The sequence below is a fragment of the Calliopsis andreniformis genome, chromosome 12 (genome assembly GCF_051401765.1).
Source record: "Calliopsis andreniformis isolate RMS-2024a chromosome 12, iyCalAndr_principal, whole genome shotgun sequence".
Lineage (NCBI taxonomy): Eukaryota > Metazoa > Arthropoda > Insecta > Hymenoptera > Andrenidae > Calliopsis > Calliopsis andreniformis.
The window spans coordinates 1,300,520-1,326,468 of record NC_135073.1 but is presented as its reverse complement, the minus strand read 5'-3'; the positions used below and the strand labels follow the sequence as shown (position 1 = coordinate 1,326,468).

The following is a 25,949-nucleotide window of genomic DNA, read 5'->3' as shown; positions in this document are numbered from 1 at the left end:
GGTTTCCATTCACCATCGATCCTTTGTTCGAGGGTTGCACCCATTGCGAAGTCAGACGCGTCGGTCACCACTCTCGTCGCCGCCGCGTCGGAAGGGTGTGCCAAGGTCGTCGCGTCGGCGAGATCGGTTTTTACTTTGTCGAACGCGGCCTCGGACTCTGGCGTCCACACGATTTCCGTCCTGTCATTTTTGCGCGAATTCGTTAGATACGCGTTCAATGGTGCCTGTACCACCGCGGCGTAGGGTTGGCTACGTCTGTAAAAGTTGGCCATGCCCAGGAATCTCCGGAGTTCCGCGACTGTGCGCGGCCTTGGGAATTTTGTGATCGCCTCGACCTTTGCGGGGGTCGGTTTTAACCCGTCGCGGTTTACTATGTAGCCGAGGAATTCTAATTCGGGCACGCCGAATTTGCACTTTTCTGTGTTTATCCTTAAATGGAAATTCTTCAAGCGTTCAAGAACGGTTCGAATGTGTTTCTCATGCTCCTCCGCCGACGACGAAGCTATAAGGATGTCATCAATGTACACGAACGCGAAATCCAGGTCTCCGAGAGCCCGGTAAATATAACGCTGGAGTGTCTGGCCCGCGTTCCGCAATACGAACGGCATCGCCAGGTACTCGAAAAGTCCGAATGGGGTGATCACCGCCGTCTTCGGGACGTCCTCGGGAGCGACCGGGATCTGATGATACGCGCTGTGTAGGTCAAGGGATGAAAAGATAGTTTTCCCGAATAAATTCGCCGAAAAGTCGTGTACGTGCGGCACGGGGTACTTGTCAGGAACCGTGACGGCATTCAGTCGGCGGTAGTCGCCGCACACCCGCCACTGGCCGTTCTTTTTCTTCGTCATGTGAATGGGGCTTGCCCAAGGACTGGATGACGGTTTGCATATGCCTGCCGCGGTCAAGCGTTCAAACTGAAGTTTCGCGGCGCGCAACTTGTCCGGGGGCAAACGTCGTGGTCGCTCTGCGATCGGTGGACCGCGAGTTAATATGTGGTGCGAGACACCGCGTGCCTCCAATGGCGTCTGCTGAGCTAAACCGGTTGCCTCCGGGAAATCCGCGAGGATTCGAGCGTACCAACTCGACGGGTTCGTGGTGTGGATCGAGGTCAACGCCGCCGGTCTCAGGACGCCGAGTGTACATACGCTCGTCAGGGAGTCCGTGAGACGACGCTTTCCCAGGTCCACCACGAGGCCGTAATGCCTGAGCAAATCTGCGCCGATGATTGGATACGGCACGTCGGCGATACAGAAATTCCACGCCAATGGGCGCCTAAGCGCTAAGTCCAAAACGCGGTGCGCTTCGCCGAACGTGTTAATTACCGTGTTGTTCGCGGCATATAATTTAAACGCGTTCGGTTCGCGGGCAATTTTGTTGGGAACGGGGAGTAACGAAATTTCCGCGCCGGTGTCGACCAGGAAGAGTTGTCCGGATCGCCGGTCGCGCACGTGGAGACGGTTTCGCGATATCCACTCCCCCGCATCAGTCTCCGCGATGTAGGGGTCTTTCAGTTTCCCGCGACCGTTTTTTCCTTCCAGCCACAGTTTCCCTTGCACATCCGCGCGTCGGATCCGAATTTCCTGTGTGCCCAGCACAGTTCTCGATTTTCAGAGCTACTTCGCTTGTCGTCGCGTCTCGACTGGCTTCGCGCCCGCGCACGCCCGCGGTATTTGCCGTCTTTCGAAAGACGTTCTACCTGGGTTGTTAATTTCGTGAGCTCAGCCGTGAGCTTGTCTACCTTGGCCTCCAGCGTCGGTGGGGTCGCCGCGCCGGACACGGGTGCCGCGTAATTAGGCCCTACATTCGTTGCCTCGACGATTTGGTCGGCCAATGACGCGATTTCCGATAGTTCGGTGATTTTCGAAGCCGCGAGGATTGCTCGGCACTGCGACGGTAACTGATCCAGAAATATCGATCTTATGACTGACTCGCTGCATCGCTCGTCATCCAGGTTCCGCAGACGCATCAAGATCTGAGTTGGCTTCCCGTCTGTCAGAACTTGACCCTTCAGCAGTTTCCTGAGTCGGCTTTCCGATGACGCGGAATACGTTGCCAAGATTCGCTCTTTTATTTGCGAGTACGGATTTGTGAGGTTCGGTGATGTTACAAGGTCGCGAAAACTCGCTATGATTTCAGAGTCTAACGCGGCAATTATCGTGTCGGCCCGAGTGCGCTCGTCCGCAATGCGCGAGGTTCGGAACGATGCCTCTACCTGGTAAAACCAGAGCGCCGGGTCCTCACGGAAGAATCCGGGAAGTCCACGAGGCACGGTTGCCTACACAAAATGGCCGCCGTGTAATGCGACGCGTCTTGCGCAATCGGAAACGGATTTCCTTGTACCTCGGTCCTTCTAGAATGACTCCTGACGGTGTCTGGGCCACGACGGCGGATGCGCTGAGGTAGAAGGTGGTCCTTTGCCGCCGTCGGTAGTCCACGTTGTTCCTCGTTGCCTCCGATGGTCTGGGCTGTTCTTTGGCTGTCCCACGCCACTCAGCCCCTCGTGGTTATCCGGGAGACTCGGCGACTCGCAGGGACGATGCTTCTCACCGTGGACGATGTTTCTCACCGCGGACGCCGGTCCGTTGTTGAAAGGGCCGTCTCAGCTCGTCGATGCCCAGTTTGCAGGTTGCGGGAAAACCCGGTCGAGCCACGCTGGTAGGCCGTTTTTCCCCGCACGTGCTCACGTCGGGGTCACCAGTATAGGGCTGCCGATACGACGATAACCCTATAAGCTTTTGTAATTGGGCGCCACCTGTTTCGCAAAAGCCCAACTAAAGTCACATTTTTTACTCTGTTTTATCGATAACCCAGCAAAAAGCAATACTGTGGTATGGGTTTACGCCCTGCGACTTTTCATCCTTATGTGAGAAGATTTCGAGATAGCAAAGGGTTCATTCGAAAGAAAAAATTCACAGACTTCGCTTACAAGCAAGAGACAGGAAGATTGAAAATCTAATATAGTAATTTCGTAACCGCAAATAATAACCTATCTTTTAAACATCTCCACAATATCCGTTCTCTCTGCACAATATCCGTACTTTTATCGCCAAAATAACAACTCAATCATTTTAAATTACCCTCTACCGCATTTTCGTTTTGCAACACACATTTACGGCGGCAATATTCACGTTATCGATCATTTTCTCGTTGCCGTAGTTGCTGTCGCTTTTCACTCTCATCTCCACTTCTTAATCCAACCGCGATAGACGCTATCGTTCACGATAACGTCGCTGCTGCTCCTTAGCCAACTTACGCTTTCTCATAAGCGCTATATCCACACTACTATTACTAGGTTCAAAAACGTCCCTCATAACACCTCATCTTAAAACAAACAATCTTAAAATTAGCACCAGATTCTATCTACTACTGAATCTCTGAAACGATCAAAGTACCTATTCACTGGAAATCGAAGCCGCCCACCACACAACGGATCACGTCGCCTCAGAAACGACAGCCTGTCGCCTCACGCTGCATAACTCACGAAGCGTGGCACGCTATACCTCACGCCGCGTTACGTCACACCTTTCCGCATAACGCTACTACTTACAAAAACCCACCCTCTTACTGATCTCAAAAAGATTTACAATCTTAAGAGTTCAGCGCAGCGCAGTCAATTTACAGTTAAATTACATGAAAATGCTTGAATTTCATGGCTGTAAATGGTAGATTTTTGCTCTACTTTGTAACGCTCGTATTACTAAATATCTGCAATATTTCATTACATCATGAGTTGACTGCATTGCGTCGAACTTTTTTCTTTCGAATAAACCTATTCTCAGCTTAAAATATCCTCATATAAAGACGAAAAGTCGCAGGGCATAAACCCATATTTTTGTCTAACTTTGTCGGTAATGCTATCGCTGTAACAAATCTGATCGTATTCCCTTAACACGTTCGTCGCCACGTCACCCATATCTGGGTGACGGGTATGCTTCCGTGGGAACCCCATCACCCAAATATGGGTGACGCTGTTCTTGTTGAAGTTCATAGGATTTTCAGTTGGGCCCGGCGAGAAACTTAACCGAATCGCCATAGGCGACGAACATGTTAAGACATTATTACTGCAAAAGGGAAAGCAGATTGGACACTACGTTAGAGGACATTTTGTGATCCAAGTGAGGTACCCTACCACCTCTTAAAATACTGAAACGTATACTTGTTACGCCCCGTATAGCGAGAACATAAGAATATTATAATATTGTGCTAAAGAACAGGCACGTTAACTGGACATGTTCTTTTTTCCTTTCTTCTTTTTATCTGTGTTTATTCTTAAGATTTATTGTAAATTATATGTATTTAAAACTATGGTATTTATAAATTTGTACACGTACAGCTCTTTTCGGTCGTGTTTTCTGTGAACATGTTAGTTGTACTGATCGAAATTTTTTTGGGTTGTTTGTAATCAACCGGGATTATTCTGGCGCGCTACCGTAAGAGTAAAATAGCCTTACCGGGAATATCCCGAGTTTCGACCGGAAAGAGTTAAATTACTAAAAATATTAATATGACTGTTATTATCAATTTTATAGGAATATAAATATTTTGAGCCACGTCTAGTAGCTGTGAGTAAATTGAAACCTCCAGAATTAATTATAGATGCTTATGAAGCTGGTCAAAGGCATTTTGGCGAGAATTACGTAAATGAGTTAGCAGAAAAGGGAAATCACCCAGATATTTTGAAAAAATGTGAAGATATACACTGGCATTTTATTGGACACCTGCAACGTAATAAAGTGAACAAATTATTAAGTGTTCCAAACTTGTATATTATAGAAACAGTTGACAGTGAAAAAATTTCTTCTGTACTCAATACATCTTGGCCTAAATTTAGGAAGCATGATGATTTAAAATTAAAAGTAATGGTACAAGTTAATACCAGTAAAGAGCAAGGTATAATATATTAATCATACAGAGGATGTTTCTAAACATATGGAACATTTCTGAAGGGTAGGTTTTAGATACGACGACAATGAAAAAATTTTATATGCACGTATGCCTAGAAGCACATTGCTTTTTATTTAAAATCCATTTTGTATTACATATGTTCCACTCATTTAAAAAAACAAGGATATGCCTGGGCCTAGCAGGACTTAATAACAGACCTGTCAGGACAGTATCTACCAGCATAGCGAATTTACATCATCCCGGAGTAGGAGTAAGTTATAGTAGGGAACTGTGACTAGAGAGGCGGGATTACTTGACGTCGTAATGAAAGGTACGCGTCCCTTGGTAACGTCACGCGATGATACGACGCTACTTTGTGTTATATATCAATAAGCCAATTTTTGTATGTATGTATACCGTGTTTTTGAAAAAGGAATAAAATGTAAATAGATAATTTAATTTCGAAAAAATGGGCTTTGATTATCTTGGTTCTCATATATAGATATTGGACACTATTAAGTTTTGCACAAAATGTATACATGTTCTTGGATTGTTTACTGTTTTAATTGTGGAATGTGACGTGGAAAAGAAAAAAATATTTCTACACATCTCAATTACTTTGGGAATTAAAACATAATATTTATTACGATTAAGTTAAAAGTTAATGTAAGATATTGTAATGAAAAATTGAAAAACTCGAACACAGTTTCACATTTTTCGCATCTTAACCCTTTCGCGGCGAACAGCGCCTTTTGGCGCTCAGCTATAGATGCTCGCTCCGAGCGAACAGCGCCTTTTGGCGCCGTCCGCTTTTATCAGTAGCTGCCCAATAATGCCCATTAAGTCGTTTGTTTTCGATACGCTAGCAGCACACGTTTCTTGTGCAGAGATTTTTTTATATAATCAAATACAATTATCCATAAATTTTGCCTCGATCATGGATACATGGACGACGAATATGAGCTGCGATAGTGTGGATCCGGCTGCTTGGAGCGCAATACATTTCTGAGCGCTCCGCCGCGAAAGGGTTAATCTCCGTAACATTGAAAGCAGAAGAGACCCCATAGTCCGCACCATACATACACATATCTCGCACGCTCATGGCGCTGTATAGCGCGTGATTTGAATTTTCATTGATCCTAACACCTCCTCTCAATCTCAATTCAAATTATTAACCTTTTTACTCTCTATACTTATTGCATTCAATTCACTTATTATTTTAACTTAAATTATTAAGTTTTTTTTCGGTGCTTATTGTATTCACTTAACTAATTTCTCCCTTAATCTTTTAAACTTTACTGTTCCCAACGGTTTCGTTAATATATCAGCTATTTGTTCCTGTGTAGTACAATAAATAAGCTTTATATTATTTTCTTTAATTTTCTCCTCTATAAAGTGGTAACACACATCTATATGTTTAAGATCTCTTATTTGTAATTCCTGTATTAATAATACATTAATACTAATAGCGCTTTGGTTATCGATATACGTTTCTGTTTGTACTTGTTTTTCTATTAACTCTTCTACAAAATTCTTAAGGTATAATAGTTCTTTACTGCACTCTGCCGCTTATATAAACTCTGCTTCGGTACTCGTTAAAGCTACAATGGATTGTCTACGTAACGTTCAACTAATCAAACATCCACAAAATTCTATAATATACCCCGTGGTACTTTTCCTACTCTCTATATCACCTGCGTAGTCTGATCACAGTATCCTTTAATAATATTTATGTTATGCTCATCTTTACGATATATTATCCCTAAGTTTCTGATACCTTGTAAACATCTCATTATTCTTTTTATGTTACTTACATCACTTCTGAAGGATTCTCTACTCTCTTACTACTATACATTACCGCATAATTTATATCCGATCTTATTTTTTTTGTTATATACATAAGACTCCCTACCGCTACTCTATATGGAAAGGCAGTCTTTTACTTTTGTTCCTTCTCTTGAACTTTTGCTAACATGGGTATGTCCACCGCCTTTGCTTCACCCATTCCATATGTTTCTAGGACTTTATCTAAATATTCAGTCTGTTTTAACTTGACAATTTGCTTTCCTACTCTTTCAATTTCTAGACCTAGAAAAGTATTTGGATTAGTGTTACATTTTATGTCAAAATAGATTCTCAATTTTCGAACTAAATCTAGAAGTTTTTGTTTATTTGTTTCAAACAAAATCCCATCATCAACATGGATCACCATGATCGTTGAATTATCTTCATTCTTGAAAATACATTTATCTGTCTTGAGTTGTTTCAAACCATGTTTCTTCAATGTTTCTGTAAACGATTTATTCCAACAATATGAAGCCTGATTTAGCCCATATAATGCCTTCTTCAACCTACAGACTTTTCCTTTTTCTTCCTCAAATCCTTCTGGTAATCGTATGTATATTTCTTCATTCAGCTCTTCATAAGGAAATGCTGTTTTTACGTCAGACTTTATAAAATCCCATCCATACTGCATTGCTAATGCAAATATCTTCAATGTAGCATCATTGACCACTGGACTGTATAATTGTTCATAGTCTACTTTATTTTTCTGCTCAAAGCCGCTTGCCACTAATTTTGCCTTATATCTTCTTGTTTTTCACTACGCGTTCGCGATGATATTTAACATTTATTGATATCCAATCGGATTTACATCACCACGAAGAATCGTACTTCCCTAAAACCTTTTACAGTGATAAGGATGATAGATAGTTAAACAGTAATCTTAATGATGAAACGAATAAGTCTGTTAGGACTAACAAGAACTAACTGCAAATTTCGAAGAAGCTTTTTAGACTGAGCCTTGACTTTTCGCGTCCATGTCTTAAAAACTGTCAACAAGGAGCCGCAAAGCATATTCCAGCGAGATAGGCACATTGAGCTATATACCTAACTGGAGTGCAGACCCCTGTAAGAGAAAAAAGGAGGGTGGGAGGCCAAAGCGAGAGATCCGAACTGGGGTGAATCTGTCCTTGTTCTTCCTGGTATCCCTCTCTTACTAACATTAAGTGCTTTACTGTAGGGGGGGTACTGAAACGACGCTACGACCGATTGTACGTGGGCAACTGATATTAGACAGTTCGAACCCTGGATGGGTCTGGTTCTGACTTCACAGATGTGTGCACCGCATGGGGTCAGTTTATGACACGGAGGAGAAAGTCTTAACGTAGAAAATTTCGACCTTCGTCAAAACCATTTAGGACTAATGTAAAAAATAAGAATACGATGTAAAAGGTTGTAGACAGCTTGTCGCGAGCTGAGTGGACAATACGAGTTTTAAAGTTAAATATTCTGAGTTTACGAGACCTTGTCCTTTGAAGTTCTGCTTAATGTTTATAGCTTTATTAGCCTCGAGTGGCAATTGAAGGGATTAGACTTTTCGTCTCCGAAAGATACACACGATTAGGCTTTCGAAAATAAATTTATTAAGATTACATCCGATACCTCATTTTTAGGGAGAGTCTCAGAAAAGTTATCTCGCGACGCACCATGCACACACACAACCTCACACACACACAGCCACACACACACACACACACACACACACACACACACACATACCATACCATATATGTAAGACGTAGCACCACCTTGCGGCAGCTCCTACAGCAATTGTGTTAACGCGTGACAAACTATCACTCCGAACAATTTTGGGGAGTTTCTCATAATTTAATAAACATTATATATTGACGAGCACGACTGATCTTGCTTTTAAATTAGTGCACTAAATCATTAGTTGCTCAGACTTGTGATTGCTACAATATTTACAAGGCAATCTCATGATTAATGCAGTAGATTTATGTGATTTTGTGTTAAATTCGCGAAACATTTCCTCCTTCCTTCATTTGAAATACCTATCTACTCGATAAGCATTCTTTTTCCTTTCTCTCACATGGATCTACTAATTCCCACGTTTTATTTTTCTTTAATGATTCTTTTTCTTCTTGCATTGCACTTAACCATTTTGATTTATCTTCACTTTTCATGATGTCTTCATAGATTAGTAAAACATAATCGTTTTATTTCTCTAGACATTTCCTTGCACGAGTAGATCTTAAGTGAGTTTCTTGTTCATTTTCTTCTAATTCATTTTGTGTATCTTCAACTTGTCCACTTCCTGAATTATTCACCTCGATAACTGTTGTATCTTGTTCATCTTCTGTCCATTCATATTCCTCACTATTTGTATCCAATTCGCTATCTTCAAGGATCTCTTCTTCTATCTTATCATTTTCTTCATCAATTGCTATACGAATTAGCGTTTCTTGATTTACTTTGCTCTCATCGATTTGAGTTATTCTGTTTTCCAGTTTTACACACTGCTCTTCATGAAATAATACCTCTCTGGATATTATAATTTTCCTCCTTGTTGAATCCCACAATCGACAACCTGTCGCTGTATACCCGACAAATTTTACTTTTCTACCTCCGTTTTCTAGTTTCTTTAATTGTCTCAATTCTGTGGAATATGCGGTGCATCCAAAAATGTTTAAATGTTGAAGGTTAGGTCTCCTCCCAGTCCATAACTCATATGCCGTTTGAGGATTAACTTTGGTTGGACTTCTGTTATATTTATAGGTTACCTTACCTTTTCTATCAGTGTTCTATTTAATCTCTCAGGCTTTCCATTCAACTGAGGTGTACATGGTGGAGTATAATTTATCCAAATGCCTCTTTCTCTACACCATGTTTGTAATCTATGGTTAGAATACTCCTTACCGTTGTCACACCTTATCTCTTTCGTTTTTCTTTCCTATTTTGTTTCGGCTTGCATTAAAAATTCTTTCACCTTTGAGAAAACTTCTTCCTTCGACTTCAGAAGATATACCGTAACGTAATTCATATAATCATCTATGAAGCGAAGAAAATATCTCTTGTTATCTCATGATGTTGGCGTTATCGGTCCACATACATCCGTGTGAATTGAATGAAGGTTCTTCGTTGATCTTTATATGGTTGCTTCCTTTGATTCGCTTACATACATGTATCACAATTCGTTAATTGTAGTAATATCTCATTTCTTATTAATTTTATACCTTCAGACATATTTAGTAATCTAATTATATTACTTGCACCTAGGTGTCCAAGTCTTTGATGCCACAACTTCGCCGAAAATTCATTTACAGTAATTAATGCCTTTTTAGTCTCATTAATGGTGTATAATCCTAATGTATTCCTACTTTCATGTAATGGTGTATTCCCATTCTTCTTTACGGTGACTTTACCATTCTGGAATTCCATTTTACCTCCTTGTTTATCTATTGCACTTGCTGATAAAAGATCTTCTCTCAGATTTGGTACATATAAGACCTACTGTAACTCACAATTTCCAAGATCAACTGTACCTATCTTTTCTGCAATCATCTTACCCTCTTGACTCACTACTTTAATTTCTGTCTTTATTTTATGATAATTTTTTAATTTATCCATGTTATTGGTCATATGTGATGTGGAACCTGAATCCACGATCCACTTACCTGTAGCAATATTTGTCAGTAAAGCTACTTTTTGCGACTGTTCCTTCTTTACGTTTCCCTTTTTGTTTCTAAAAAAACAATCCTCGCCCAGATGGTTGTTCCTTTTACATATTTTGCAAAACATTGATGCATTTGCTCTACAGTCTTTTGCTATATGATTTACTTTCTGACAATTGAAGCACTTTAAGGTATCATTTCTTGCATCTACTTGCCTTTTATAATTTTGCGATGATGATCCTTTCTTGACATATTTGGTATTCCTTTTTTCTTCAGTCTCGAATGCTATCATCTCTTCTTTTCTAATGTTGTCCCTTGATTCTTCAGCCAAGAGTCTAAGTGTTAAATTTGCTAATTTCCTCTCAGCAATTGCTGTGGATTCCCAAGCACTTACAAAGAAACAATACTTTTCCAGCAAAACGGCTAATATTTTTAACATTATCATCATTTCATCTATCTCTTGACCTAAGCCTTTAAGCTTGTAGGCTAAATTTTTTAAATCAGATATGAATGTGACCATATCTGCTTCATTTTTCTTCCTGTACTCGAAAAATTATTGTATGAGAGCACATTTTTGTTGATACGAGTCTCTCTCATAAATGCCCATCAACTTGTACCACATTTCAGAAGCCATTGTACACGTTACTATATGCAGTAGTGCTTGCCTTTCCAGAGTACTTACAATTATTTTTCTGTCTTTTGCATCCTTTTGTTTCCATTGTTCTGTTATCGTACTTTCATTTGTGGCTTCTTCTAAAACGACAGACAAAAGACCTGCTGCCTTCAGATGGATTTAAATTTGAAATTTGCATAGTGGATATCCATCTGCATCCTTCAGTTTTTTCACACTTTGCAAATTTTCGTGATTGTTTACTGTGGTATTCATTTTTAAGATTTTACTGGATTCCTTATTAATCCGCCTTAATTCATTTTTTTTTAACTTTTTAATTTTTCTCACGCCATGTATTTCTTGGGTTCATAACCTCTTGGATTGTTTACCGTTTTAATTGTGGAATGTGGCGTGGAAGAGAAATAAATATTTCTACACATCTCAATTACTTTGAGAATTGAATACATAATATTTATTACGATTAAGTTAAAAGTTAACATAAGATATTGTAGTGAAAAATTGAAAAACTCGAACACACTTTCACATTTTTCGCATTTTAATCTCCGTAACATTGAAAACGGAAGAGACCCCATAGTCCGCACCATACATACACATATCTCGCACGGTCATGGCGCTGTATAGCGCGTGATTTGAATTTTGATTGATCCTAACATTCCTAACGCATGTTTTAAACTACTATTTTAAAGAAATCGACTATATATTTCAGTTCATTTTGACCTTCTATTTTATTTTGCATTATATTTACAAGATATCTTATTTGGATAAGGTTATGTAAGAAAATATAACCAAGCGGGTAGTTAAATGTTGGGTTGTTAATTAACTATGGGCGTACTCTAAAATACTGTATACTCTTTATCCATAGACAGCCGTACACGATGACAGTTAGAATAAGAATACTCTGCCGTCTCAAAATCCTCGGTCGTGAGAACGCCATTGAAAACGCCCGTTTATTTACAGCACCTCCAACTTAGAGAACTTTCTTTTAAGAAGGGGAAATGCACTGACAAAATACACATGGCCTACCTCGATCTTTTTAACAGTCATGCGGTTATTAGTATGTTGTACATCAAATCTAAATTTTGTACCTAAATTCTTCCGTTCATGAGTCCCTTTCATTACTCATCCGTGAATCTTGTCCTCAGTTGCTCATTACTTATCCATTTTTGAACCTTGTCCTCAGTGTTACATCCTTTGATAATCCGGTAGAACCAAAACAACCTCACTCTTAAAACTACCGAACATATACATATACATCTACTGCTGGTTTTTCTAGTTGGACTTTTTCTTCTATTCGTCGACAACAAATCCATTCAATTGTCTAAGAATTATATAAGAATATCTAGTGTACGGTGTTAAGTGTACGTTTTCGTTTTATAATAAATAGTTGTAAGTTGTTATACTTGAACTAGTGTTTTACTTAATAAAACATCAAGTTAACGGAACACAGCAGATATATAATACGAAGTAGCGTGGTATTATCGCGTGACGTTCGGACCGGGGCAGAGAATTTTGGACAAGATCGGGCGGGATATCGAAGAAGCAGTACGAGCGCTGGAGATTCTGACTCGCTTGCGAGTCATTTCGGGATCTCGCTAGTTAATTTTCAATGTATATTAAATTATACCTCTACTGTATATCAAACTTATGTATATGTACGCCAATGAGTACGTCTCGCATATAAATGCATAATAATATAATAATTTTAAATATCTTGCAAATTGTACAACGTAAGATTCTATAACGTTATGTGAAATAGTTTCCCTCTATTATTAATAAATATTACGAACATGAAAAGTTCGATGGTTATAACAGTTATAGATGTATGTTGTCTGATTTCAATGGGTTATATAGATAAAATAATAAAGATGTTTCATATGTCCATTAATTTCTGAAAGAAATGACCCTTTAGAATTGCGAAGCACTTACTTATCCAAAAAAATAGGAGCAAGTTAAAAGCAACAAAATTTTTGTAACGAATGTGAAACGATACCCCGTATCAAGTTTTGATTTGACCGTGAGTATGAAAGTCAATCGAGATCTCGAGTGATCGTACTGTTTCGATGTCCCGTCAGATTTCGCCCGAAATTCTCACTCCCGCCCGAACCCCGAAAAGTCGCAACATAAAATAACGCATAACTAAAAAGTTAAACAGTTTCGAACATACGTGCACATGAACTTTTTTCATTATTTTCGTGTTTAGAATCTACCTTCTGAAAATACCCATATATTTGGAAATACCTTGTATTAGAATCCCATCAAACGCATACTATAAATGTATTGAAAAATGTTTAAGTAGAATTAAAATCCTCTTTGGTAAGAATAATGGCATTTTTTAAATAAAAATATTAGTTTTTAATAGTATTTGAAATTTATAAAAGTTATATTAATTACCTTAATTTATTAAAGTTTTATAAATTAAATTGAGGATTTATAAACCTTCTATTAATTTTTAAAAAGCATTTATTTAATACATTGATACATTAAGGTGTTGTTAATCTATTAAAATTCATTTCGTTGAGATATGTTGTAAATATCAATTTTAAGTTATGTAGGTGATTTAAGTACACGAATTTCTCACAAAATATGTAGTGTTTGTTTAACACGTGATCATCTCTCTTTTCCTTGAAAAGAACATAGAACATGGCATTATATATAGAGTGTATTTAAAACAAAAGATTAAGAAAAGGAACTGAGGAGAACGCCGTAAGAGTATAGTAGTGCAATTGTTGCTCAATAACTCCTGTAGTATAATATGATAATTATAACATTTTTTTCATAAATTAGAATGGTGTTATTAGCTATATTACTATACTAAAGTCGAGTTGACGAAAGGTTGAGGTTACTTCAAGGGGTAGGATAGTCATGTGACATTTTGAGATTGCTAGGTTAGTTTTCATTGTTACAGTTTTTGTTACATGAATAGTATTACCTACAGGCACGAAGCTGATTAATGAATAGCGAGATGGAGCCATAATGTAATTCTCCCTTCACTACCCATGCTACAGCACGAGTCACATTGTACGTGAGCTTGACTCCTCGGACCACTTCAGATAGCTTCTGAAAGTCGTAAGAGAAAGCGAATGTTAGCCTTATTCTCTCACTCTTGAAATGCTGTATTCAACTGTTCAAATCGCCGACAAGCGCTACGAGCGACGAGCGACGAGTCATGAGCCACGTGGCGTTCACGATTTCCCTTATATGTATATTTACTTTCCGACTTATGTTAGAAGAGGACTTTTTGGTGAAACTCCCAGAAGTTTTTATAAAATTTTGAGAGATAAGACTGACGATCAAGTAATGATATTTTGCGGAATATTTTGAGCCAATACACATTTTTATGAACAATTAAAGCAAGTCTATATATCTAACGTTTGCACTTCAAATATCTCTGTTGTTTTTAATAATACGTTAAATGTCTTAAAGGCGAAGTCGAATGGTTCAATGGAGTTTACACAATGCTAAAAAAATTTTGTTATTTTGTCATTTTTTTTAGAGATATCAAGATCATCTCCATTTTTTTAAATGGAACTATCTCTTTTTAAACATCTAAAATGCTAGTCCCTTTCATTAGGAATTCAGTGACTCTTATTATTCAAAGTCATTCAAGAGCACGAACAGAGAAAACGTATAAGATTTAAAACATGGAAACGGAATATCTGTGTTCCATATACAGGGTGTCTCAGCGAACACTGTACAGTGTGTTATTTCCTAAGGTATTAGAGATAAAAAAAATTGTTTATACAGGATTGCATGGTTCGAAGGGGCCAATTTATTAGCGAAGCCGAATTTTTTATAACATTATTATTGCATGAGATATGATGGTCAAGTTTGGTTTTTTAAGTGGAACTATATATTTTTTTTACAGATCAGTTGATAGTGTGTTTTGTTACGGGCGGAGTCCATATCTCCGTTCGTTCGCAATCAAAAATTTGAGACTTTCACGGCCTGGCATCATACAGTTGTCTGTACAGTTGTCTGTACATCATACTGAGTATCAGTGTGTGTCTCTTGACACTCCCTGATGAAGCTAATTGCAATATTAGCAAAACGTTGGGTAAATAATTCCAAATGGACACAGCGTACACCCAAAAACCTAACAGTGACATCCGTTCGTTCGTATCACTTCTCTTACGAACGGAATTCGTAACTCCGTCCGTCACATAAACAATCACCCCACAGGTTAGTCATGGGATGAGTTTTTATAGAAAAATATACTTCTATACGTTCTAACGTCTAATCCGAGCCACTTCTCTGTCTGTGAATTAAATGTGCTGAGACAGTGCGAAATGGTAGTGTTGTAGCTCGTGTGAATACACGTGCGCTTAGCAGCAGAAACCGCGGAGTCTCAATACCTCCGCGCCGAGCTAAACGAATTCACAAGAATCGGCAAAACGTGACGGCTTCGGCCACCCCCGTCTTGCCTCCAAAAAGAACGCGGATCGTGGATACGATCGAGGAACGCGGTGCACTTTGGTATAGCCTGTCCAGCGAACCACACGCGACAGTACCAGAGCTAATTAGTGTTTGAATAAAAAGTAGTCAAGTACACGGTGAGTTCCAACTCTTTAACCTGGCCAAGGACCCAATCATCCTATCTCCTTCCCACCTGACGGCGATCGGAGGTAGAACACGCTAGCTCTCACCAACGAACGGGAGAGGAGCAACAGTAGTGTGGTCGCGATAACAGAGCGGCTTTGAAAAGGAAGCTCGGCCACGATGCGCGAGTATATATAAACTTCTATTAATGAAATATCCAAGAAGGATAAAGGTAAATGGGTTAGGAAACCATCTAGTCCCATACGGGCCCCGCTATGCGTGATTGATTTTCCCGAGAGGTGGAGGCTTATGCTAATACTGTATTTGGAAAAGTAAAATAATCAACACAAAGTATATATGAAGACAAAAGGAAAAATAGATACATTTTAGTCTCTGAGATTTTAACAAGTTGTTGTTGAATTAGCAACAAGATTAACAACAGATAATCGTATGCATAAACAAAAGAATATTGAAGAGAAAAGAATTGAAATGCACTACGGCGACTGAGCACACAACCGTAAAATAATTATAATAATTATTATATAATATAATAAGATATTAATCACAATTATATGATGTAAATAAATGAGTGCATCATACAAAAGAAAGAAAACAGAATATTCACATATGTAATCGCAAACGAAATATTAAATCGTGCTGTGAACGTGGATTATCCCGCGTCAAGGTGACATCGACTGGCGATATCGATGTCCTTCAAACCACGTGGCGAAACAAAAGCCACCGAAAATCAGTAAACTTTTACGCGTAATATCTTAAAAACTATTTGAAAAAAGGTGTATACATTAATGTTTGCTGAATTCGTATTGAAACGTACTATCTATCGATCAAAAAATATATATATAATCCCATTTAAAAAACCAAACTTAACTTTCATATCTCTGTAAACAATAATGATAAAAAAAAATTGTTACGGCCAATAAATCAGCCCCCTCTTGCCATTCAATTTCATATAAAAACTTTTTTCGTATCTTTAATAGGTTAGCAACTAATCGACTGTCCAGTATTTCGTGGGACATACTGTATATGTATGTATGTATATTTTGAGTTAGGTCTGGATTACGATCGATAGATTTTAAATACAGTAATAATACGATCGAGGGCCGTTTCGTCCACACAAACAAGAGCCGCGGTCAGATTCGAGCGCAGCGTCCGCATCATCACTGTAGTGGATTGGAGTACTTTTCGAAGCATTCTGCATATCTCGGTGACCGAGAGCAATGGAACCCGAATCGTCTACCAGTTATGGACGAGAGCTGCACTCGGGTCTGGCCGCGGCTATCGAATCGACTACCAGTCAATCGACTACTCAATAGACTACCTGTAACATTACTGTATACGTGGATGAACGTGACCTTTCTTTCTACAAATCAAGTTTTATGTATGTTATAAATAATCGGAATCATGTCGTGTTTGACATCATTTCCATTGGGAGAGCACAAGGAATCGATTGGTGTTACTTGCATGAAAATCCGTTTGCGAATAAGAAACTTTAATTTTTCCTATTTAAATCCCTAATGCTATCGTTGTTTTTTATGCCGTCCTTGTTCTCGGGCGTTGAGCTCGAACGCGATGGTTCCAAGAATTGGTTTCTCGGCGGCACATATCAAACGAAGTAGTGGGGATAAACCACAGCTCTGGTCCGTGTAGACGAAACGGCTCTCGTCTGCAACATTACTGTAGCCACTTTTGAGTGGCTCACATCTTAGTTGCTTAAATTCCAACTTCAGTGGTTATTCAGCTCCTTAGTTCCTCCAGGCGAAACAGCTTTCACCTATCCCTGAATTATTTCTAGGTGAATTAGCTTTAACCAGCTAATCCATTATCATTCATCACAATTTAAAACTCTATTCATAATTGTCTCTGTTATCTATACAGGTTTTATCATAAAAATTCAAATGATTCAGTTGATACTTGATAGAGTTTAGATGACAGTACTTCCTTTGAGATTCGAGTTACCATGGTTTTCTATTATTAAAAATACGATTACAGATAGAAGCTAACATCAAACTAACACTAAAATACACTAAAAATACTAATTGTTATTTTTATGTATGTATTACTTTTGAATCAGTGAATTCCCAAACTTTACGGTTTGTATTCTTGAACTTACTCGTCGAATAGTATTATGTAATAAAAAAAAGCTTCTGATGTTCAAAAGTATAGTTTAACTAGAAGTTTTTGTAGTTTTTGTAATTTTGTAGCTGATTTTTATAATTGAGCGGGCAGTAGTCGCAATAATGGAAGCAAAATCGCATGTGTAATATTCAAATAGTTTTTACAATTATAAATTACTCCAGTATGAAGCCATTTATCACGAAATAGAGGTTCAAATGCTTGCGCGTGTGCATCTGTTGAGCATGTCCGAATTAAATAGGTTTTCCTACCAATTATTTCTTTCACCGACTCGACTTTGCAATTTTACTAATTTAAAAGATTGTTGTTATCTGCTATGGAGTAACTCATTCCATCGAATTTGTTTAAACAAATTGAGAGGCTAATTTACACATGGATAATAATACCATTCAATCAATATTTAACAACACCATATTGTATATTTAGATTTTATTACTTTTAAAAATTAAGTTAGTTAATTCTTATACGGGGATTGTATTTTCAGAAAAAAGTGGTTGTGAAGTTGAAGAAACACCTTCTCTTGTAAGCTATATTATTGAGAATTGTAAAAATTTAGAATTTGTGGGACTTATGACAATAGGCATGTATGGATATGATGTAACCAAAGGACCAAATCCTGATTTTTTGTGTCTCAAAGAATGTAGACAAAATGTGTCCAAGAAATTAAATATTAATCTAGAATGTATAGAATTATCAATGGGAATGTCAAATGATTACGAGCAAGCGGTAATTCATGATAAAATTAAGTTATTGTCCCTAGTAGCACAAAAATATTGCATAAATATTTTTTTCAAATATTGGAAAAATATTTTTTAAGCCACACTTTTTCATATGAGAAAAATATTGGATCTTAATATTGTATACATGTACAAGAAATATAAATTGAATATTTAAAAAACATAAACCAAATATTCAGAGAATATAAACTACATATTTAAAAATATAAGCTAAATATTCAGAAAGTATTTAAAAAATGTGAATCCAATATTTGAAAAATATAAATTCAATATTTAAATAACATTCAATAAAATCTTCAAATTTAAGAAAAAGTTATAAAAAAATGTAATCTCTATTATATATATAAACTACTTTCTGTGCACAGCTTCAGGGAATATTCCAACTTTGTCTTCGAAAAAACCTTGTTAACAAATTCAGAAATTTGTATGCATCTGGGGCGGAATTCGATCTCGGAACTGCCCCGTTTACTGCGTGATATGCTTCCTCGCTGAGCCATTCAAACCTATATTGTTACATTCCTTACTTTTTAGACTTATACAGGCTCAAATATATAAAATAAAAATATATATATATATATATATCTCGTATCAAATTATATAATTATTAGAAGAGATAAACTTGTTAAAAAAATGATTTAGTCTAAAATCTCGAGTCTAAAATCTCCAGACTCTGTTTAGACAAAGCCAAGAAAGATCCCGAATAGGTTCCAGAAATGCTATAGGGAGTCTGTTGCTACGAACTTTTTAATCTTGTACAGTTCAATTACATTGCGTAAGACGTAAAAGCTACACAATTATTTTCTATGCAACAACTTTGTCGCATTAATGTTCTTATAATATAAATATATGTCGATTAAGTGTCAAACACGAATTAAAAGTAAATTAAAAGTAAACAATTTAGATGGATAGATAGATGGATAGATAGTTTTATTCTCAGCCTCACGGCCAAGAAAAGGACTTGGCTTTACATACAAAATTATTACATAAACTACACAAACTATAACAAAACATCAAAAACTATATCAACACGTAAATAAACAAGACAATACTAAACAGCATTGACAAATCTTTGAACTCTTTACACTTTGTTTATAAACTGCAATCTCTTCTTATTTCAAACTCTTTTTCGATTTTTCCTTTCTTTTCCTTCCTATTTTCTCTAACCATTTACCTAACTTTCCTTCATTACAATCCCAGAAAATCGCTTCCATACTCATACCTAATCTTTCTATTTCTTCACAGTCCTCTATTAAATGTTTAATCGTACCTATTTCTCTTTCACATAACTCGCATAACCTTTCCTCCCTACCTAACCAATACCTGCTCCCCTCCACAAAGTTGCCGCATCTTAATCTAGTCATCGATTTCTGTCTCTCCTTTATTCCAGATTCTCGCAGTTTCTATTTAGGTAATCTTTTCTCCCGTTCCCACTCCTTGTCTTCATTCTTCTTTTTTCCTTGATACATTCCTTTACTATTTCTTGCCCCGCCGTCCCCTCTATCCTCATCTCATACGCAAGCGCTCTACTTCTAGTTCTTATTCTTAATTTCTTTCTTTTTGTTTCCTCAATATAACCAGGAGTACTCCAGTGCAGGCCTAGACACCATTTAATATACTTATTTTGCATTGCCTCTACTTCTTTCCATTCCTTCCATTCAAATAATTCTGCTCCAAATAATAGTATACTGGCTACCAAATAGTCAAAAAGCCACATCCTTCTTACAAAATTATCTCTGAACATCCTCTCTCCCAATCCCCATACTTCCCTCATTGAAACACCCGCTCTTTTCACCGTCTCCTTTATATGCTCTTTCATATCCCCATTTTTCTGCAATTTCATTCCTAGGTATATAAACTCTTTAACCGACTCAATACTTTCGCCTTTCCAAAACCATTTCGCCTTCTTTTTTTCCCCTTCTTTTACTAAAAATTAACATTTTACATGTATTTACATTTAGCTCTAAATTTCTATTTTCCAAGTATTCCTCTAATTTATATATCATTTTTCTCATCTCTTCCTCTTTATTCGCCACCATCACTACATCGTCAGCATATGGCAAGCTCCAGAACTTTCTACTTCCTACTCTTATTCCTCCTGATTTTACTTTTGCTAACTCCTCCTCCAAATCCGATAGGAACACGTTAAACAAAGTTGGGCTTAGCACACAACCCTGGCTTACTCCGTTCTCCGTTCAGAATTCTTCTGACACCTCTTCGCCACATCTTACAGCATTCCTTACTTCCTCATATACTTCCTTTGTCCTTTCAATCAAACCCTTTCTTATTCCTCTTCTTCTCATAACTTCCCGTAATTTAACTCTATTTAAATTAGATCCCGTAATCTAACTCCTTTTCCTCCACTATCTCCTCCAAATTTTGCTCCATTTTCTTCATCCCGTTCGCACTATACACCGTCCACACACTCCATATTCTTTCCTTTATCTTCATTCTTCGTTCCACCAAACCTTCCTTCTCTCGTTCCTCTTCATTTACTCCTATTTCCTTTCTAACACCTGTTATTATACCTCCTGCAGCTCTTCCCCTCTTCTTTATTTTTCTTGCTGGTTGACATCTCCACAAAAAACCCTTCTGCATTTTGTTTTTAATTTTTTCCTACATTACCTCATCAATCTAAGTCTCTACTAGCCCTATGAAGCTAAACTTCTCCATGTAATTCCATACATCACTGCCTTTCTTTAACACACCAGCAATATTCCAAAACAGCAAGTTCCACGAACCCGCTTCCGACTTATTCTTGCTCTCTCTATTTAACAATCTTCTGTCCACTTGACGGTGAGGCTCTGCTGAAAATTCTGACTACTGACTTTATAACCATTGTTGTTATCCTCTTGCCCTCTCATTAAATCATACCAATTAATCCATTTACCATCAATCCTCAGTTTCTGGTATTTTACTCTGGTATTTCTTCCCTCCTTCCTCTCCAATCTAGCTATTCTTACTAATGCACGTTGGATATCTCTTTCCATTTTGGTATAATCTTGATTGATATATACCTTTTTATCCCCAAGAGCGCTTTTCTTCTTCATGATTCTTTTCTTATCTTCTTCTTCCTTTACTTTTGCTACTACTATCCTTTTTCTGTTTCTACCCACCAACCTTGCCCATTTTAAATCACATATCACGTCCAATTCCATTTTTAAGAACTTCTCTGTATTTCCCTTCACAGCTTCTTTTCTCATTTCTAGTCCTCTTATTACTATATTATTCCTTCTTTCCTTTCTCTCGTGCATTTCCATGAAATCTTCCATTCTTTTTAATTTTTTCTCCACTACATTTCCTCTTCTTCCTTTCCACTTCGTGCCTCCTTCCGTTTCCACAGGCCCTCCTTTCTCAAAATCTGATATTCTGTTTTCTATATTGACTATCTTTTCATATAAATTCATTTTTTCTTTCTCTACGTCAATATCCTTTCATATAATTCTCTTTTTTCCTTTTCCCACTTTTCTTCTTTCGACTTAAATTCCATCTTCATGTCTTTCACTTCCTCCAAAACTTCTTTTAACATTTTCATTATTTCACCTTCATCCCTGTCCTTCTGCATTCCAGCTTCTCCTACTTTCTCCAATGTTCTATTCTGAAAACTCAACCTCGACGCATCCTTATTATTCTTCATCAGCCTTTCCGAATTTGTTGGACGTCCTCTCTTTGTTTTCTCTCCCGCTAACCTCTGTTCCTCCTTCTTAACGACGTCTGCCTTACTGACGCATACCTTCTCTGGACTAATACTTCTCGACTTTCCCGTATAATTTCCCGTCATTGTCCTCCTAACCTCTATAGTCTTTCACTTTTGAGATTTGCTTCTTTTCACTAAATCACACCTTTTCTCCTATCCCCTTTCTTCCCACTACCACTTCTTTATCTTCCAAAGCTTTTGAGTACAAAATTCAGCTTCCTTTGCATAAAATTCCACTCTCTCTAGTTAAAGTATCACTCCTTCACAACCCACGATATATTCACTTCTACGCTCTCTAGCCAAGTCCAAGTAAACAATTTACTCCGCCTCATATTCTGGAACAAATATTCATCCATGATAAACATAAAATATTTCCTGCATATTTAAAAAAAAAAATTTGCTACTTAATATAAAATAAATATTGTATGTATATTTGAATATTAAAAAAAGGATGAATCTCTTTTTAATATTATATAAACGTGTATACAATATTTTGTGCTACTAGGGGTGTTTCATACAATCTAGATAATCAGTGAGTGGTAATAATTATTGAAAGTATTAAAAAATAAAAGTTGAAAATTTTGCAACCGCTCGCACTTTGCTTTATATTTTTGTACAGATAAAATCTATATTGCACATATATTTTACAATTGACATAACTAAAAAAAGTATGTTTTCTAGAGAAAGCGAAAAATTATTGTAAGAATTTACTAAACTCAATAATCCTTATATTCCTTGTGTTCACTTCAACGTTTAACGAAAGGATGTTGTGGGTGAATCTTTTTGTATTCTACCATTGACGAAGTATATGAATAGACTTATGTATTTTTCATCCAATGTATTTTTCTGTTTCAAGCAACGGGACTCTAAAGACCCTCGTTACCATTTTCGTGTCACTTTCGACGTTATCGAATCAGTTAGAAAATTTTAAACTACTTTAAATTTTCAGATTACTTTGAAGGACTAGATAATATAACTAATTTTATTAATAAATTTCAATAAATAATTGTTTACTTCTAGAAATGTTTAACACAATAATTATACAAACATAACTGAAATAATTATAGTTTTTATGAAAATATTAGTAAAAATGAAAAAAAAAAAACGATGGGAATAACATTTGCATTTTTTATACAAAAAAAGTTGCACAGTTACATCAAGCATTATAAGTAATTAAACAATTTCTTTATGCATATTCAGTACAGTTATATTTTGATTTAATGATTCATTTTAGCTTCTACCGTATTAAATGAAATAGAATTGATTGTAAGAGCATTAAAAATTTCGTATCGTCGTTTCAAATATTAAACGAAACATGAACAATTCTGACAATTTTTACCGTGTTTGTCTGAAACAAAACATGCCCATAATTTTCAAACTATCTTTGTTTTTATAATTAACGTGTTATAATCTTCAATACAAGTCGTTCAAGCGATTTGATCTTAATTCCCAGTGACCTGACTAGAGAACAGTCTAAAGTGGAAATCTCCGATTTTAATGAAACTTGGCATGTACGTAGATTAGCTAAAAATATTAGACAGTATTTTTTGTTATTTGCTGGTATCCATGTTAAAAGTGTTAAAACTACCCCAACAGTTGAGTTGAACTCACGAAGTTCAATTCTTCTACCAATACGTAACAATTATGTATTTCAATTCTCGCCAGAGACAAATCACACGTATTTACAAACATTACAGTCCCTTTCCCAATCGACACTACTTCAATAAATAATTAGTTCTTCAACTGACCGTTATTCATAAGTAGAAGACGCTAAAAACATCAACGAACTTCTAAGTCGGTATGTCAGTTTGATTGTGGACACGAAACCCCATGGAATACAAAGTCTAGTCATACACTTTATCAATGGTTCTACCCACACTCAAGAACTGTTTTGTCTGCAGGCTCTGTCGTGAAACCATTATTAGTCCCAAATCATAACACATCCGTCTGTATCATTTATATATTTATCGTCTATCGGTTTTGAGACCATGGTTATGCCGTTTTCGATATTATTCATTTTCTGATACTATTTATAAGCATAGAAGAAAATGATTTACTATATAAACAATATTGACATAAAGAGTAATTTTACCTAAAACAAGTTATCTTACATGTATAATTTATCTGAAGAACAGTTATGCATTATTTATAACAGGTGATTTTCCTATTATTATTTAATTAAATGATTTGTAATTTATATTTAAACAGGTCTTTGAATAAACTCTACAATTTCGATGTTTATTTAACAGAAATTTTATAATTAATAGAAATGTGTTTAGCGAACTGATTCACAGTTGTAACTTAAAAATCGCGTTTCTTAAGTTGTGTCACATTTGAAATGTATGTGCGATATGAAGAAATGTAATAATTTAAAAATTTTTTTAAATACAATAATTTTTTATAGGTGGAGATGGGCAGTGCAAATGTCAGAGTGGGTAGTGCTATATTTGGAGAAAGGCCCAAGAAAAGTACATAAATGAATTTTTAATGAAGTATAAATTTTACTTCATGTAATGATATTGCAGCGAATATATGTATTAACCTACTTAATGTTATAGATTGAAACTATTATAATATAATGTTATAGATTGAATTATACATTAAAAATATAAAATACGTACATAATCATAAAATAACTGAAGTTGTGTTTGTGTTCAGTTTCAAAGTTGTAAATATAAAAATATAAACAATAAACAGTAAAATTTACGAAAAAGATGAAGAAAAATTTAAGATCATTTATATTGTTTCGTAAATATAGTTTATTGTAACAAGCCTTGATACTATCTCATTTTGAAAAAGATTATAGTACTGAAATGAAATATGAAACATGAAACACGAAGAATAGAATAAAAATGCTTGGACCTGGACATCACCAAAAATGTTTTCACAAGTGCAACAAGCTGCGATTTCGACTACGAAGAAATCAAGTTTTAAAAGACATTTTTCCTTTTACATTTAATAAATAATAAGTGATAATTAGATCTGAATGATGGCAGTGATCTAAACCCCTAACTCATAACCCTAACCTCAAATCCTTAAATCGAATTCTTGCACCAGTGACACGCAACGCGCGTGCGCACACACAACAGGACGCTTCCCATTGCGCATGTGTATAAAATCTACATCACCAGAGTGACATCCTATGGCGTGCGATGAAACGCATTGACGACAGGATAACGACCGAATGATGACAGCACGAGACAATCAACAAGCAACACTCACTATGCGCCTGCGCAAACACCACAAGACTCATACGCCAAAACCTTAGAACCAATTGGGAGCGCGTATCCTGCAATGACTACTGAACACGCAGGCGTAACACGACGCTACTCCTACATCGAGGGCAGTCATTAGACCCAAAAGAGGGAGGCAATTTTCCCGTATAAATAAGGCAGCGCCAGCACCAGCAAGAGAGCCAGAGAGTGACAGAAGTAGTAGTACGCAGCGCAGTTCTCTTTCTCCGAACTCCAACGTTAACTTCCAAATCCATACCGAGGCAGCTCTAACCAGCTCCTTGATTCTTTCCATCTAGGCAGCTTTAGTCAGCTCCTGGATTACTCCTAACCGAGACAGCTTTAACCAGCTCCTTGATTATCACTCCGAGGCAGCTTTAACCAACTTCTTGGATCCTCCGAATCGAAGCAGCTTTAACCAGCTCCTTGATTACCAACCGAGGCAGCTTTAATCAGCTCCTTGGCCTTTGCTTGATCCACATTGACATTGATCATCACTGCCATCTGCTCAGATTATAAGTCATCAATTTTCCGTCAAAACTATGACTCTTTTAAAATAAAAGAGTCATAGTTTTAGCAAGAGTTAGGGGCGCAAATGAAAATAAG

At 37.1% G+C, this 25,949-nt stretch overlaps 1 protein-coding gene across 2 annotated transcripts in view; it reads left to right on the top strand.

Moving 5' to 3' along the window:
• LOC143185641 (pyridoxal phosphate homeostasis protein) overlaps nt 1–24,825 on the top strand; it is a 37,276-nt gene extending 12,451 nt beyond the window's left edge. For both annotated transcript variants that reach the window (XM_076388810.1, XM_076388811.1), the window contains 3 exons: nt 4,530–4,890; nt 18,164–18,405; nt 24,515–24,825. In XM_076388810.1, the coding sequence (XP_076244925.1) occupies nt 4,530–4,890; nt 18,164–18,405; nt 24,515–24,586 (675 nt within the window). In that variant the 3' untranslated portion in view covers nt 24,587–24,825. The remainder of the gene's footprint in view (nt 1–4,529; nt 4,891–18,163; nt 18,406–24,514) is intronic.
• Nucleotides 24,826–25,949: the final 1,124 nt, after the last annotated feature.